Source organism: Ornithodoros turicata, chromosome 6, assembly GCF_037126465.1.
Source record: "Ornithodoros turicata isolate Travis chromosome 6, ASM3712646v1, whole genome shotgun sequence".
Lineage (NCBI taxonomy): Eukaryota > Metazoa > Arthropoda > Arachnida > Ixodida > Argasidae > Ornithodoros > Ornithodoros turicata.
Genome location: NC_088206.1, coordinates 21,202,744 through 21,219,305, shown reverse-complemented (window position 1 = coordinate 21,219,305; position 16,562 = coordinate 21,202,744). Strand labels below are relative to the sequence as shown.

At 43.2% G+C, this 16,562-nt stretch overlaps 1 protein-coding gene across 1 annotated transcript; it reads right to left on the bottom strand.

Moving 5' to 3' along the window:
* Nucleotides 1-1,779: 1,779 nt before the first annotated feature.
* Nucleotides 1,780-12,559, bottom strand: LOC135396398 (calcium-independent phospholipase A2-gamma-like). Its single transcript, XM_064627347.1, has 9 exons — nt 12,324-12,559; nt 10,819-11,266; nt 9,833-9,970; nt 9,598-9,752; nt 8,658-8,924; nt 6,239-6,296; nt 4,695-4,886; nt 3,702-3,897; nt 1,780-2,178 (listed from the first exon to the last, which is right to left on the bottom strand). Exons 1-9 carry the CDS (start codon nt 12,374-12,376, stop codon nt 1,928-1,930), a joined length of 1,758 nt encoding a protein of 585 aa, XP_064483417.1. The 5' UTR covers nt 12,377-12,559; the 3' UTR covers nt 1,780-1,927.
* Nucleotides 12,560-16,562: the final 4,003 nt, after the last annotated feature.

Genomic DNA, 16,562 nt, shown 5'->3' with positions numbered 1-16,562 from the left:
AAGGTTCTAGAAGGACATGACAAAGGGTTTCTACTGCCTTTCCACGCACGTGGGATCCACTTGATCTAATAGCTCACTTCTCCTAACGTTTGTTAGTATAGGCAACCAGTTCAATATAAATCATTTTGTCAACCAGATGCGGCCTATGGGGCTTGTAGTTTCACCTCCGGACACATGTCAGAAATGGTACATAAACTTCTTACAACTTTAATTAAACTCCAACAGCACCCCCCACCCGTACTTGTAATTACGGATAAACTACTGCCTGTATGCTGGTACTATGAACTATGCAAGAAACCTCTTATACACTGTATGATAAACAGAATATCAGTAAATAGTCTAATACTACATTATGTGCAATGCCAATAACATGTCTGTGGAGAAGCTAGGTGATTCAAACTAAGCTTGAAAACAAATGTGTTACGTGGAGTTACCACAAATGGATTTCCCTTCAAACCTGCATCCATGCAAAGCTTACCCCATGGGTGAACTGAATAAGGACAGAGTAAGAAAAGATAAATACTGTAGGGGAAAACATGTAGATACTCCCTCAAAACAACCAATAATGTTAGCATGGACTGCAACTTAAAATGTTAAAAACGGATGTAATAATTTGCCATTACTTAAATGCTCATTGTGCTGTGCATGGAAAGACTATGCTGCTGCAAAGATCAGTGAATTAAAATAAGGACACAGGTACAAAAATTAGGTTCACTTTATTACACCTTGGACAAGAAACCTGAGGGTCACTTTATTTGTCAAACAACTTTATTTACACTAGCACTTTAACATACAGGGTGTCCCGGCTAACTGTGAACATATTTTTTTTAAATATCTATAACTTTTTCCAAGGTGAAATCAATTGCAATATAGCATATGCTGAAGGGCACTGCCTAGGAGGGCATTAGCAAAGTTCAAAGGCAATGTCTTAATTAACTTTCATTAATTAACTTTTTAATTATAAAATCTACAAAGTTGTCCCAATGAGAACATCTGTTCCTTTCGGTCACCTGATATCGTAGCCGTTTACAGAACAAAAATCCGTTCGATAGATCGCCCGCAAAAAATTAGTGAAGGAACGCCATTGTTTTCTTTATTTTGTTCATTGCGCATCTTCGCAGACGCGTATTTCCTTCATCCCCAACGTGAGAGGGGAAAGGAGTACAGTGCCGCCTCATGCTTCGAAGATGAGCTTTAACTTGCGGAAACAAAACAAAAACAAATGTATCGGGTGACTCTATCGGAACTGGCCTTATCTTGGGTTGCATTTTCTGTTTCCTTTTAATCTTTTTCCAGGAGGCGAGAGGCTATAGTGTGCTCTTTCTCACTCTCACATTGGCGGTGAAGGAAACACGCGTCTTCTAAGAAGCGCAATGAAGAAAATAAAGAAAAAATGGCGTTCCTTCACGAATTTTTCGCGGGCGATCTATCGAACGGATTTTTATTCTGAAACCGGCTACGATATCAGGTGGCCGAAAGGAACAGATGTGTTCTCATTGGGACAACTTTGTAGCTTTTATAATTAAAATGTTAATTAATGAAAGTTAATTAAGACATTGCCTTTGGACTTTACTAATGTCCTCCTAGGGAGTGCCCTTCAGCATATGCTATATTGCAATTGATTTCATCTTGGCAAAAGTGTTATATATATTTAAAAAAAATATGTTCACAGTTAGCTGGGACACCCTGTATGTACATGTGCGAAACAAGCATGGCTGGGTGACTAGTTATTTGTGGCAATGCAAATTGCAAAACAAAGTCTAAAAGATAAGGCTTGGCCTGTGTCATCTCTCTATTCACACTCTGTACACGAATTTAATAAGCTCCACTCCGAATGCCGAAATGAATCTGTACCTGAAGAACACATTCGTGGGAGGATGTCATTAAGTAACAGTATATATTATTTGGCATCTATGTTGGCAATTGATCACCATTTTATGGCCCACTGAAGTCTCAGCCAGTCTTCCATACGTCGTACGATGTTTCTTTTTTGCAAGAGGCTCGTAACAGCTGCGCTGAACTTTTCAGAGTTGCGTCGCAGATACATTTGCGCATCTTGCTTGAGCTGATCCAGTTTTTCAGCACGTGTCTCATCCAAGGTGATCCTTTCCGACAAATATGGGTTGAAACGGAAGTACGTTCCTGAGGGCAACAGGTCTTGAATGGTAGTGTGCACAGCTGTTAAAAAGAGTCAACTTGTAATTATACATGGTGCCAACAAGCCATACTGACAGTAGAGAACAGATTCTGAGAACATTGAAAACATAGCAGGTCCATCAAAAATTTGAAATAATCTGGAAGTGCAAACTATCCAAGTTTGAATTAGCACAAGCTTACTGTAAATCAAACATTCGGTGCATAAAGTCTTCACTATCTGTGTTTGTCAAGAGATGTTATGACTCAGAGCAGGAGTGGTAACCAGGGATCCTGAGATTCCATTTCATACAGGATATCGTGGAAAATGCAAATTTTGAGTTTGGTCACTAAAAAACATCAATTCGTCATTTCGAAACAGAAACGCACAAACCTAATTTTTAGGGTGCCGAAACAAGTGAATTTCATTACTCCTTGCAGTGCCGCACACTTGACCGCGACTTTTAGACCATTCCTTCGCTTCAGTTTCTGGCGGATCGTAGCAGCCAATCGTAAAATCGCAAGGGAACAACAGCACTCCCTGAGAATATGCGCAAAACCCTTACTGTGAGTCATAGGCAGAGGGTTTTAATCCGCCAGAGAGGTCTAGCGCACAACACCCACCACCCCACCTCATACAGAGAGGCCGGGCAGGGTGTCGGGGAGTCCGTGTTGCGACATTGTGAGGCAAATTTTTGCAGGATTTTAGTGTTCACTCGAATGAAACACGCAATCCTTAGGATATCACTCGAAACGTTCATCTCGAGTGTCAGCAAAGTAGACTTCTCAGAGGGGGCCTCAGTAGTATTATTAGTCGTACGCCAACCTCGACGACTCTGCCGTGGCAGGTCCTACGTTGAGTCACTAAACAAGCTACGCTTCAGAGTACCGACACTGAGGCAAAAAGAGCCGCCATGTTGTTTCGGATGACCTCCAGCCCCACCTCTATTTTGGCAGTAGAAATAGATGAAGGTGAAGTTCAGCAGTGGAAGAAGACAACACTTCGAAGCGCGCTAAATGGATGGCGCTGGAGGTCATCCAAAACAACATGGCGGCTCAGTGTCGATACTCTGAAGCGTAGCTTATTTAGTGACTCTAGTCCTATGCTAACCCAGCTGATGCCTCGCTAACTTTATAACTTTATAGTTTGTCTTCTGTCGGTGTCAATCTTTTTGTTTTGTCTTTGCGTATTTATGGTGAGTTTTAAATTTACTGACTATTACTATTTCTTTACTGTTGTATCGTTTGTAAGGTGCACCATTTGGAAGGCCCTTCGATCGTTCATGGGCACTCGCAAAATACAAATAAAATAAATTATGCTGGCATGCGACCACCGTGACGTTTCATTTCTGTCGTGGAGAAATGTGCTATTTCCAATGTTTTAGAAGAGAGTTGAGATATTTTCGCTGCAGAAAGCGTGGAACCCTGGTGATAACCCTTTTTTGTCAGTCACTAAGAGGAGTGTGTTTCAGAAGAGCACAGCTCACACAGTTGCCAAGTGTCACTCCCTCCTCACTCTCACTCACTGATGCACATGTACTGGCATGAATGATGCAGATCCAACTTGCCTTCAGTGTCTGTTGCACTGTCGATAACCCTGAGGATCTTCACCTTGAGAGACGTTGAGGTTTGGGCTTCCACAGGCGGAGGAATGAAACGCCCTCCTCCGATGGACATGACACACTGGATTGGCTCGTTGGGCCACAGCAACTTGGCTTCGTGAATGGCCACTGCGGTTGGGTTGTTTGTCATCAATCCGCCATCCTGAAATAAATATCCACGTTTCACTCGCTGCACCCAAGCCAGGTAGAAGCCAGTAACGGATTTCGGCTGCCCAAATGGTACCAGAAATATGGCCACCAAACAAAATAAAACGAGAACTGCACTAAGTCTCACTACTGCCATTGCGCCACACATTTTCCTGTTCATTTTAATCCATTGTTGACACTGACAACATGTCCCTGAGATTGTACGGGTAGAAGAGAAAACACAAAATGAGCTGCATAAGACAGGGACGTTTTGTGTTCTATCCCTTTTCCCACAAGCTCAACGACGTGTTGCCAATGCCACACCATCTAGCAAAGTTAAGTTACAAAATGGTGCCCAAGTTGGACATCTGTTGAGCAACAGTGGCAGTGTCCGCAGGGGAAATAAAGAAAAGCTAGACAGGGCTGCTCATTCTTTCAATGAGAAGTAATGGAAACCTGAAGGGTTCTACTGTATTAGAATAACTATGGGTACATGGGCTCAGTGCTCCAAGCTTAACATTGCCACTAGATTGTGCTTGAACCTGCGTTAGCCTGCTGTCACTTAGCCACGGTCAACTATTACAGCCTGCCACACTGGGCTGGGCTTGGCCGGATAGCCTAGAAATTTATTCGACTGGGCCAGGGCTGGTAAATCTGGAAATTCTACGGGCTTGGGCCGGGCACGGCTGGGTAAATCACAGGAAGGCTGGGCCTAAGAATGCAGCCTGTGCAGAGCTCTAACGCACACTGCGATTATTTTCGCCACAATCAAGCACAACTGACACAGTAAAATGTGGTCACGTGACTACAGACCTGATGAACGATGCCATCAACCTCGTATTCCTCAAAGTAGCCAGGTGCAGCCCCTGAAGCGCGAACAGCTTGCCACAACTTGTACTTGCAACTGCCATAGTAGTGAGATTCCACCCATGGAGGGAGATTATAGCTCCTGAACACAAAGGGGCGCAAGGTCGGCTGATTGGCAGCTACAGATATGGCACCCATCTGTTGGATAAAAGACACTTGTGCAATCTTTACTGCCATCTTTAAGAACAATTAATGTAAGTTAGGAATAACTTGTCAGTTTGCTGTTCCCAGACAACTACCTAATGATGTTCGAGTTTGGTCAATTTTAGCAGCATTATTTTCACACCAATATGTGTAACATGTGCACCAAAGTTTTTAGTGCATTCAGGTATTACTTTTGGCTAAACCCATATTGTTCTTTCTTATGTTTATTACTCACTGAGCTACCAGGTATTATCTCATCTTTGCTTCAATTGACTGCCACACGGCAAAATAATATTTTGTATGTACTTAATAATATGCATGTGTAGGACATGTGAACATGAATAGAGTCTTGTCTCCCTTGCCCATAGTTGAGTTTACTGAAATACGTACTCATTATCCAGTCTGCATGATCGGAAACAAACGTGCTAACATTGGAATACGTTGCGTATCTGGACGTGAACTAATGGAAACAATGATTCAGAACCAGTGTCATTCTGATTTGCTTGTACGAAAATGTGTCAACATACTCTGTCCTTGGCATTGCCCCTGAGAAATGCTGCCTCCTGCATAAGCACTCCGTTCTACTCCTTGATCCCTTTTTGATCAGAGGTCAGTCACAGGAGATTGGTGCAGACTGACAGCACCTCCCGAGAAGCACGAGAGGTGTCTGATTTCTACTAAGAAGAAAATGTCGGTGTCCAAACCATGTGAAGGTATTTCTAGCCTTCAAGCGTGGCCTAAAGAAGCATCGGGCACTGATGTCTGTAAGCCCACTCTCTATGACGCCCTGCAGAAATTCGTCATGCGGACAATACAGGGTGGGTACCGAGACTTTCGGATAACCAAGACATGACTGTATTTACCTGTGGCTACATTAATCTGACTAATAGGTAGTACATTATTCTGAAGCCAACTTGTACTCCCAAATCTTTCGCTTGAAACAAAATGCCAGAATAGGACAATGCTAAACTTTAGGTACAGACCCATCACACGAATGCTTTGCAACATTCAGCACAAAATATGGGACATAGCCAGCAACTGGGAAAGTGGGAAGATTTTTTAACATATCGAGATTTATAACAGTTGCTCCAATGAGCAGTTCAGTTCTTCTAAATATGTGTGTGCAAATGCTAGGCCCCATGAGAAGATCCACAGTATGCTGATGACCTGTGTGACCCGATTCCACTTATTAAAAGATTATAAAGCTTATAAAACTTATTATAAAGAGCTTATAAAAAGATTCCCTGATAAAGAAAAATAGGTTAATCAAAAGACAACACTGAGATGGGTGCAATAGAGAGGACTAAATGTCCACTGTGCAGGTTGCAATCAAATTTGCTATTTACCTTGGGGCTTGTGGCTTGGCGTGATGTTTCAAGCAGAGATATATCGAGGAATACACTCCTGAAATCCAAGATGAGCAATTTGAAATCACAATGAATGAAAACACCGCCCTGTTGTCGTCAGACTTATTTGTAATCGTAACATAAACTCCTACAGCGCAGAAACATGTAGAAACACATCATTTTCTAAATGTTTTTTGTGGTACATACGAGGATCTGATGACAGCACAGCACAATGAGGCACATGTCTAGAGATCATGCAACAGCACAGTGCATACTGCGATTTAGCCAACTGCATGAATTTCTGCCCAATGGCATTCCTAACCAGGGTTGAAAAAAAATCCGGATATTTTTAAAAAGATCCTCTCCAGTGGGCTTTTTTTGGATAAAACCCGGATATTTTTGAAGAATATATACAAGGCTAGAAATGTGACACAGAGTAAAAACAAATGTGCTTTGCTGTTCTTGATTTCGGGTGACCTCTCATAGTTTCTGTTTACGGAACTGCCTGTCCCAGCAACATTTTATCAGTCTCTATTGTTTTCCGAAAAATGGTTGAATGCGTGGTTGAATGGTGTAGATCCTACACACAGGGCCGGCGATAGGGGGGAGGGGGGGTGAGCAAGGCGACCGCCTTAGTCCCCGCGCACGAAGCCCTCAACCAGGGATCACTTTTCTTTAAAATATCAAGTATGCACTTAATCGTGTGAAACAGGCCCCGCGATGTGCCTTTGTCTCAGCCGCCGCACACCCCTAGCACCGGCCCTGCCTACACGCCTGGATTAACTGTCGTGTTTCGGCGCACTTCGGTTACAGTGCCTCCAGGAAGCGGAAGAAAGTCTCTCCCTGAATGGAGAAAAGTAAAAGAGAACGGGAGAAAGTTAAATCTGAAAAGTTATAAATTAAAAAAAGTTAAGCAAAAAGTAACAAAGTTAAAAAAGTTAAAAGCTAATTTTGCGCGTTCCTGGGCTTTTGCAAACAGGCAACACTACAAGAAAATAAACCGGGAGTCTTCCGTGTGACATTGAATTCAGATTGTCCTTCACGTCACATCTGGAGAAAATCTCTAAAAAATCCGGATAAAATTCTGTCGATAAAATAAAAAAAATCCACCGGATAAAATCCATGTGGATTAAATCCAAACAACCCTGTTCCTAACTGCATACTATGTGTATATTTTATTTCATGACCCAATATGGCTTGGGTCCGGCTTTTTCAGATTAAATGGACTTCCTATATTGGGGTGCATGTTGGGTGCTATTATTAAATTTGAAATGTGGGGGTGAAATCGAGTGCTATTGATACATTTGGATGTGATCACGGTTTCTTCTTCTTTGTCCAGTAAGCAATCCGCAGTTAAAAGGTGCACATATTGGTTAAACATGCATTCCTCGTGGATTACAGTTGCCGACCAATTTTTCGTACTTGAAGGAGCCACAAAATCAGTCAGAATTATCGAGCAGTCCAAAATTTTAGACAAAGGCTTAAATCTGCAATGTTTAAAAAAGAAAAAAATTTATTTGAGCACTCACACCAGCTTGAAATAACTGTCGACACGAATTTGCTTCGCTGCGCAGACACGGGATAACGTATCGCGGCAAATTTAGCGTAGCCTTCTCGTGATACACTTCCATAAGCGTAGTAACGGCCGTAAGGATTACCGCAGTTGACGGGAGCACAATGTCAATCTCTTCGTCGCTGTCACTGTCGTCTGAACCTTCCGGCGGCAGATCGAGAACCAGGTCGATAATGTCGTCATCAGTTAGTTCTGGGGAGAATTGGGGTTTTGTTGTCCATGTCTGATAATCTTCTAATCATCTTCACTTAACGTCATTCCATCAGCTATCCTGAAGTTTTGGAACGCGGGGGGAACGCACACGCTACCATGCCCCACCTTCGTGCACGCGCCATGTTGGCACACTTCCCTTCGCGGCGCGGTCCAAAAAGTCGAGTCCCGAAACGCACTGTGTTTGCTTTAGCTCTTGGAAGACGAAAAGTCAGAAAAAATAGGCGTGCTCGGAGCGGAATGAGTACGAAAAAACGGGCAGTCAATCTGAAACATGGTCCGAAATATTGGAAGCGGATATACATTGGCTCTATGATTGGGCTTTTGATGGTGCGAAGAGCTCTGTCCGAAAAATTGGAAAGTCCTAGTTTTGTTTAGTCCGAAATATCGGTCAGCAACTGTATTCCAACAAGCATTGTTGCATCTTGTAACATTAAATGTTACGAATATAAAATGGGAGGAATCGGGTTTAACCCGAAGTAGCCAGACCCTAAACATGAATCGTGCGAAATTGAGCATAAATTGTATAACGGCACATGGACATTTTAACGTGTGCTGCATGTTAGGTACCATTATCAGGTACCTCCAGATACCATTACAGATATGTAGCAACATGTGTCCATCTCAATTACTCACTTAATGGCCTCAACCCAGGTGGTAGTGTCGTAGTAGGCATGGTTCCAGACGAGTCGTCCTGTGCCCCACCAGGAGCTTTGAGTAAATACTTCTAGGCCAAACTTCCGATAAAGGCTTTCACAGCGGTCTAGTGGCACATGCATGCCACCCAGCATCAGGGTCAGGATTGCACCCGTGCTGACACCGGCCACGTAGTCGAACAGCTCGAAGATCCTTTTACCAGTAGCCATCTCAAGCTGACGCAAGATTTCAATGGCCATGATTCCCCTACAAGGAGTACAAGTGATGCCGACGAATGAATTGCCTGCTTCGTGGTGAACATCGAAAAAAAAAAAAAAAAAAAATGGAAGAAAGAAAAAGGTTCAAGAACAAAATGCTAACTAACATTCCCAAACCAATCAATTCATTATAAATTGAGGACAAAATCACCTTCTCAAAATTTCTCCCAATTAGACCATCCGCAAGCACTGTTGGGCGAGCTGGCCAGTCGCAAGCATCGAAGATCCCACAAATCACGCCCAGAGATGTAAATTCGAGAACTCACGTCGAAAGTGTCACAGTTCCCATGAAAGCAATTAGAAGTAAGCACAGACACAAAGGTGACCACAGGAAGAAAACTGGGCCACTCGTTTCCTGTTACGGGAAAACCTGTCCCTAGTCAGTCTCCTCCTTAGGTGACAGCAAAAGTTGCCACCCCATTGAACCGCTGCACATGAGTAGCCTTTGTGGTTTAACTGCGTTGAGTGTCACACGGGTTTCCGGGAATCCAGCCTAGACTTGCCTCAAGTAGCTTAATACAACTGGTGCTGTGCACTACAACTACGTGGAGCAACAATTAATGCATCGCCACATGCTCAGTGTATCAGTTCAACCAAAATCAAAATAGGTGACAATGCGACAAATATTATCTGCAGCCAAATATTTTGTCTATTTAACGTACCTTATGCCACCGCCATCGATGCTAAGGATGCGAATGCCACGTCCTCTTGGAGGATCAGAGTATCCTAGAAGCGACAGCGTTTCTCTCGCCATGCTCGTGACTGCAGGTTCTTGCGAGTATTCCCGAAGTCGCAGTATGTGGGATACAGCACGTTCCTGACAAATGTTTGTGCAACAACAGTTTCAGTTACACTGTGAATGGCAATGCAGTTATATTCACTTGACAGTGTGCTCACCTTGGCCAAAATGCACTGGCTGCGCGGATAGTTGAGGATGTGCTGGTTCATATCTTCGAGACGAGAAAGCTGGGAAGAAGGGCTGGTTGCAGCAATGACGCTCTTTAGGAGTAGCCGCGCCATTTGGTCCATTTCGCTCTGCAAGGTCGAGAAAGAGTGATTGCACCTACAACAACTTACGGTTCAATCAATCAGCACAAGGCAGAAAAGGAGCACTGCATCACTATTATGTCGAAAATGTTACAAAAATATGATTGGTTAGAGAATGGCTTGTTTACTAAAACAGGAAAATGGGCTTCTCTGTCTCAATGCGTCATTTAAAGGTACTGTAAAGCAGTAGAGCTGTAATCTCAGAAAATTTATCTATGCCACAGCCTGAGCCCTTGGTACTCTTACGTCACAATTTTCCTCCCAACTGCAGTCAGTTTTTTTTTAAATTTAAATTGAAAATTATGGGCAACACTGTGTCGAAGTCGTCACCAACCGTGCCTGGCTCGTCATGTACGGCGGAAAAACTACATTGCATGCGCGTAACACTGTGTCTAAACCAAAAGAAGTCGGCTACGTAGTCATCATGAAGAGCAAGCCAGTCGGGATACATAGATCACTGTTGCGCGACAAATTGGGGATTATTTCCCACCCGGGGGTTGCTTAGAGCTGTTTTACTTTTACCACAATTTCACTGGCAAATTAAAAATATTTAGCGTTCCCTGTCGTATGTGTAGCTTGTTGCGCTGGGTTTACAAGAAACAAGCTCTCAAACTACTTGACCTGGAGCGAGGCAACACACAGGACGAGACAACACACACATCGACGTGTGTGTTGTCTCGCCCCGTGTGTCTCCTCTCTCCAAGTCATGTACTGATCGGCCCCATATATTCTCGGTCTCATGCTACACCTATGTTGACATAAACTGCTTTACGGTACCTTTAAGTATAGGAAAGTATAGAGGCTAGTTTCCAATCCAAACTAGAAAATTTCACTACCTGGGTCATCTGTACGGCCCTTTTCCTTTCAGGCATACTTTGACTCCTGGCCTGCCTCGGAAGTTCCGGTTGTGTCATTTCTAGCTCGGTCAATATCTTCTTGACTTCACTCTCTTGTTCCTTGGCAAACTGTTCCAACGTCTTTTCCTCCTTGGGAATGGCTGCCTGTTCCACGTCTTCCTGTTTCTCGGGGAACTGCACTCCAAGTCTGGGCTGTCGCTCCTGGAGGTCAAACGTTCCTTTCTTGGGGTGGATCAGGTCTGAAACCTTTCGCATGTGGAGCTCGGCATAGTTCATCAAGTTGTCCCAAAGCATGAAAGCAGGTGCAACTAGGTTTTTTCTGTTCTGATGTTCCTTGATGTTGTACAGTTTTGACAACCAGTAGGGCTCTTGAGTGCTGCTTTGACGATGTAGCATGTGGAATACCCATTTCCTCTTTGACCGGTTGCTGCAGAAATGCCAAAGTGGTGAGTGCTTTAGGGGGCCAAATTATCAGCTTTCACATACAAATAATGATTGGCTTGTTTTCAACTGAATTTTGTCCAACCTGAGTCACATATACCAGTAGCGCAGCAAGAAAATTATTCCTGGAGAAGTTTTACGGAAACTTTGAATGGACGAGAGGATTTCACCCTTATTTGCCCTCTCCCAAATGCACTACCAAAGGTATCGCTTACCCCGAAACACCCTCTGGCTATGCCACCAAGAGATACTGAAACATGAAACTACTCGATTAATTAATTAAATTCGTTAAATTAATTCAATTAATTAAACCTTCGATTAATCCATAATGTAGTTTTACGAAACAACTATTGCCAGAAGCTACCTGGCTAATGCTTTAATATGTTCTCCAGTTGTCTACCATTTAATGGGAGAAAAACAACAACTTTATTTTAATGATGATGTTCAGGAGTCTCATCGCAAGGGCCGATACTTAACAGGGGAAAAGAGCACTGTGTGCATTGAAAAGGCAACGAGCAGGCACCCTCATATTACAGGTATTGTTTATATTGTTTCCATAATACACTTCGGCCCAGTGACACGGTATCAATGCAGTGCGTCAATCAATGCCTGTGTATGACGAGGTCTTGCACGGAGTAAGATTATATACGTATATAATGCGTAGAGTGGCCACCGATGCACAGATAACGTACAAGGACGGCAAGATGCCAAGTTCTTCCTGTTCTCTTCTGCGAGAAACCTACAATAACTGGTTGACGTATACATACAACAATACTCCACACCTTTCGACAGCCTGTACTTAAAGAACACTTACTCAATCAGTTATCAGTGGTACAGCTACCTTGGATAAAATAAACATATACGTCCCTTTGTGCGTGAGATCACTGCTTGCCATCTAAACTAAGTGTAGACCTATGTCGCGGTAGTGCTACCGTGACATAGGTCTACACTTAGTTTAGATGGCAAGCCTGCTAATTCTTGCTCAGGAATGTATCCACACCCGGGAACACGGAGTGGCTATCATATGGGAAATGCAACGTTACCTGGCAGGGCGATACCCGTTGGAACGGATTAACCAAGAACGTTGAATCAGCATCTTCGGGCTGGATCGTTTCTTCCGCGTGTGCCTGTGTGCAAGAGCGGTCGTTCACTTTACTCCACAAGGCACAGACAGTTGGTGGTGAACGAACGAAGGCAACGATGGTGTAGGAGCACCGCGCACAGCAACAGCGGCAACAGCACCAAAACGTCAACACACATGACGCGACTATCGCCTGATTCTCGATCACGTGATCACAACAACGAAAGCGCGCAGCTGTGCTCTGTTGCTTTCTGACTTCTTGTCAAGGATATGGATTGCAAAAATGCGCAACCATCCCCGACGTTGCATAAATTATAAAGTTGCACTGCTTCACGGGCTGTGCTTTGTATAACAGCTCAACATACAAACATTTTTCGTCTGCGTGTTTAGTGTGACGTCACGGGAGGTGTGTCCAGGCAAGCCCCTCGTTGCGTCCGTTGCGCTGCGCCTCATGGCCTCGTTGCTACTTTGCAAGACGCACGTTTATGGCTCTATTTCGAAACTGCGCCGCCTTGGCTTATTTATTTGTGATTATTCTCTTCAAGGCCGCACACAAGACAGATACGCACATTGCATGGCGAAATACATTGAAAAAGAAGTTACCGAAATGGCGGACATATTTATTTCGGCGCTACACAGAAATAAAGTACGTCAATCTCGCACTGGCAACGCGTAGGTAGATTGGTGGCATGGTCGTTAGCATATCGGGTATCGGGGTCGCATCTTTAATGGCGCCTCAGGAAGAACATGTCCCACAAGAACGTTCTACATTTGGCTTCCTTTTTTGAACGTCAATCTGGACTGTGCAAGATACTAAAAAAATGTAATTACATTAGAAAGGAAAAATGGAAAAGTTACATAATTCAGCTACAATTACAGTTGCTCGCCAAATGTAATTAAGTTTATTTCAAACTGTGTGTGCTTACACACGTTGCAAACTCAGAAAAATTGAGGGTACAGCGCTTTTCATACCAGAAACCCATTTAATTGCATTTAATCGACATAAGAGGCGATGTGGCACAAATGCTTATGCGAAGAATGCAACATGTGTAGAAAACAGACTGCGCATGAATGGAACCCAAAACAGAAAGCACATCTATCACTGATAAGTTAGTATTCAAATTAAATTTATGAAAACAGGAGCTAAAACGTGTCGTGCTGTAGGAGAGATGTGTGCTTCTAGTACATTTTCGGTGCAAATCTTACGTGAGTATAATATCTTCTAAATGAATGTAAGCAAATATCCAGCAAGTACAGGCAAAATGGAAAAACAGTAGAAAAGCGTCAGCCTTTATACATGGAAAGCCACTTCCTGTATAGAAACATAGCAAAATAAGGCAACTGTTCCTTGACTACAAGTTACACAGGCAAAATGTAATTAAAGTACGGCTAAATTCTTGCACAGAGTTGACCCTGAGCTTCAGTTCAGTTATTTTTTTTAAATTCTGTGTTAGCGCCGCGAAGCAACTGTGGCTATGAGCGGCGTACAGACGTGGACACATGGAGAGAGGACAGCAGGAAGGAGTGGGGGGACAGGGGGGTTAGTATACGTCCTGGGCCGACTTCAGAGTGGACTGTGCCGACATTCGTCTAGTTCAGTTCATTTGAGCTGCATGATTGCCTGATGCCTACATCAAGAAACCAAAATAATTATAATAACAATAATAATCTTTATTAACGTGCCCAAGAACAGCCAAAGCCTTGGTATTGGCGCACATAGACAATACAGTACTTACAAATATATACATACATATTAAGCAAAACATAATATAAATTCATGACATATTCAGGAACAAGAACGTAACAGGAAGATATTCACATTGGTATATACAGTACAAACATACAGATATACAGTACATGGCACTAAAAAGGAAGGGAGAAAAAAAAACTGTACAACTTCACATGGTTGCTCAATGAACGCCAGAGGAGAGTTTTGAAAACGTTTGTATGGGAGTTAACCATATCAACAGAGGGGGTGAATTGCGTTTGTCATTTGTTGAACACGTACGATCGGATTTCCAGGCATATGGTGGGATTGGTACAATATATCCGTGTGTCTGGTTACATTGTAAGGTACGAGGATATGAAGCTGATGTAATAAAGATGGTGTATCGAGAAAACTGTGTAAGAGCTTACAACAGAGCATAATACCATGAAAACGGCGTTGCGTTGAGAGTGGTTCGAGGTTAAGAAATGACATTATCTCTCTATAGACATACATTCTAAAGTGAGGGCTCTTTCTCAAAAATACGCTATGTACAATGTGTAGAATTTTTTTCTGGATAGATTCAATCCGTGACGAGTCACTGTAGGAAAGAGAGTTCCACACTGGAGACGCATGTTCCAGTCGCGGTAAAATTAAGGAACGATGCAGGTGAAGATATACAGAGTGTGTGGAAAAGATTCTGCATGTATGTGAGCAAGCCAAGAATTTCGAGAGCTGAAGAGCGTACATAAGAAACATGATCATGAAAACGCAGCTATGGGAGTCGAAAACGACCCCCAAATCCTTCAGTACATCGACACGCTTGATGGCATCGGAACACATGTATGTATTGCATATTATATTAGTTTTTCTTGAGTAAGTCACATGTTTCACCTTCATTGGATTAATAGCCATCCCATTTTTAGAGCACCATTCAACCACAGAAGAAACGTCAGTTTGTAGCTTATGAATGTCATTTGGGTCGTGGATAACTTTAAATATCTTCACGTCATCGGCGTACTGAAGAACATGAGAATGACGAATATGCCCAGCTAAGTCATTAATAAAGACATTGAAACGGAGCGGCCCCAAAATTGAGCCTTCAGGAACACCTGAACTTCTAAAGGTTGAATGTAGGGAGAAGAAAAGGCACAGTGGCACCTTTACGACACAGCACCTGTTACTCAGAAACGAAAGGAAGAAAGCAATGAGGGCGTCTCCGAGACCAGTCATATGAAGTTTGCGAAGTGGAATAGTATAGTCCATCATGTCAAATGCTTCAGAAATGTCGAAATAAATTGAATCTACTTGTCCTCGTGCTGAGACACAAGGAGCCGCAACGGACATAAACGATACAAGATTGGTGATAGTGGATCGCCTGACATGAAACCATGTTGTTGCTCACATATCTGTGACTTGAGAAAAGAAAACGTGCGATCATAGATGATCTGCTCAAACACCTTTGAAAACGCGCACAGTAGACTGACAGGACGATAGTTTGACACATTTAAAGGATCGCCGGACTTGTGGACTGGTACGACAACCGAAGTTTTCCAACAGGTGGGGAACACAGAGTCACGTAGAGACAGGTTGAATACTACATGAATACTACATGAAGGAGGACGGGGGCAAGGAGGTCAGCTATCAAAACAAGAAACATTACAAATTTAATAACATGAAATGGAAATAATCTATCTTTTGAACTCTCATAAAATCATCCTTGCGACCTAATCTACTCGAACAATATACAACTTTCATCCTACTCAGTCACTATATACATTACCTTGACGGAGATATTCCACACGCAGTACAATCAAATCAACAGACACATCTAAAGAATACCTTCCCAACTAGTAGAATTTTTTTTAATATCAATCGAGCGATCATCTGAAACAAAGTCATAGCAATAATTAATTCAGGCAAAAATGTTCTAAACAAGCAGAGCGAATAAATCACAGAAATATGTCTTTTTCATCCAAGACCCGCTAGTGGATTCGAGGTGAGAGAGGGAAACCGCTAACCATAGAGTTCCCGTACACTTTCGTTAAGGTTCCGACCTCAGGGAGTAGGGGAATTCTCCCGCGGTCTTGGTACACAATGTAGTTGAAGACCATAAACTCGCCCCCCCACCCAAGTCAAAATATGGAAGGTCGGTGTGGCCTTTTGTACACAGCAGAGACAATGGAAGCATACAGTTTTCCTTACACATTGCATCTTTTTGTAAACCATTTCCTCTCAGCAGAACAATACGGGTCCGTTTCCGATACGAGAGTGCTGCTTCTGCGGCGCTGTCGGCCTGCTCGTTCCCCACGACACCACAATGGGCTGGAACCCTCTGGAGAACTAGCCTGTGACCTGCGGCGTAGATAGTGTGGTAAACACATCTATGACTAGGGGCGCGGATGGGCCTCGTATGCCGGAATTTTCAATTGCCTATCCAATTGCAAGACGCCTAGTGACACCCCTGGCTTCCCGCCAACGGACAACCGACATTCT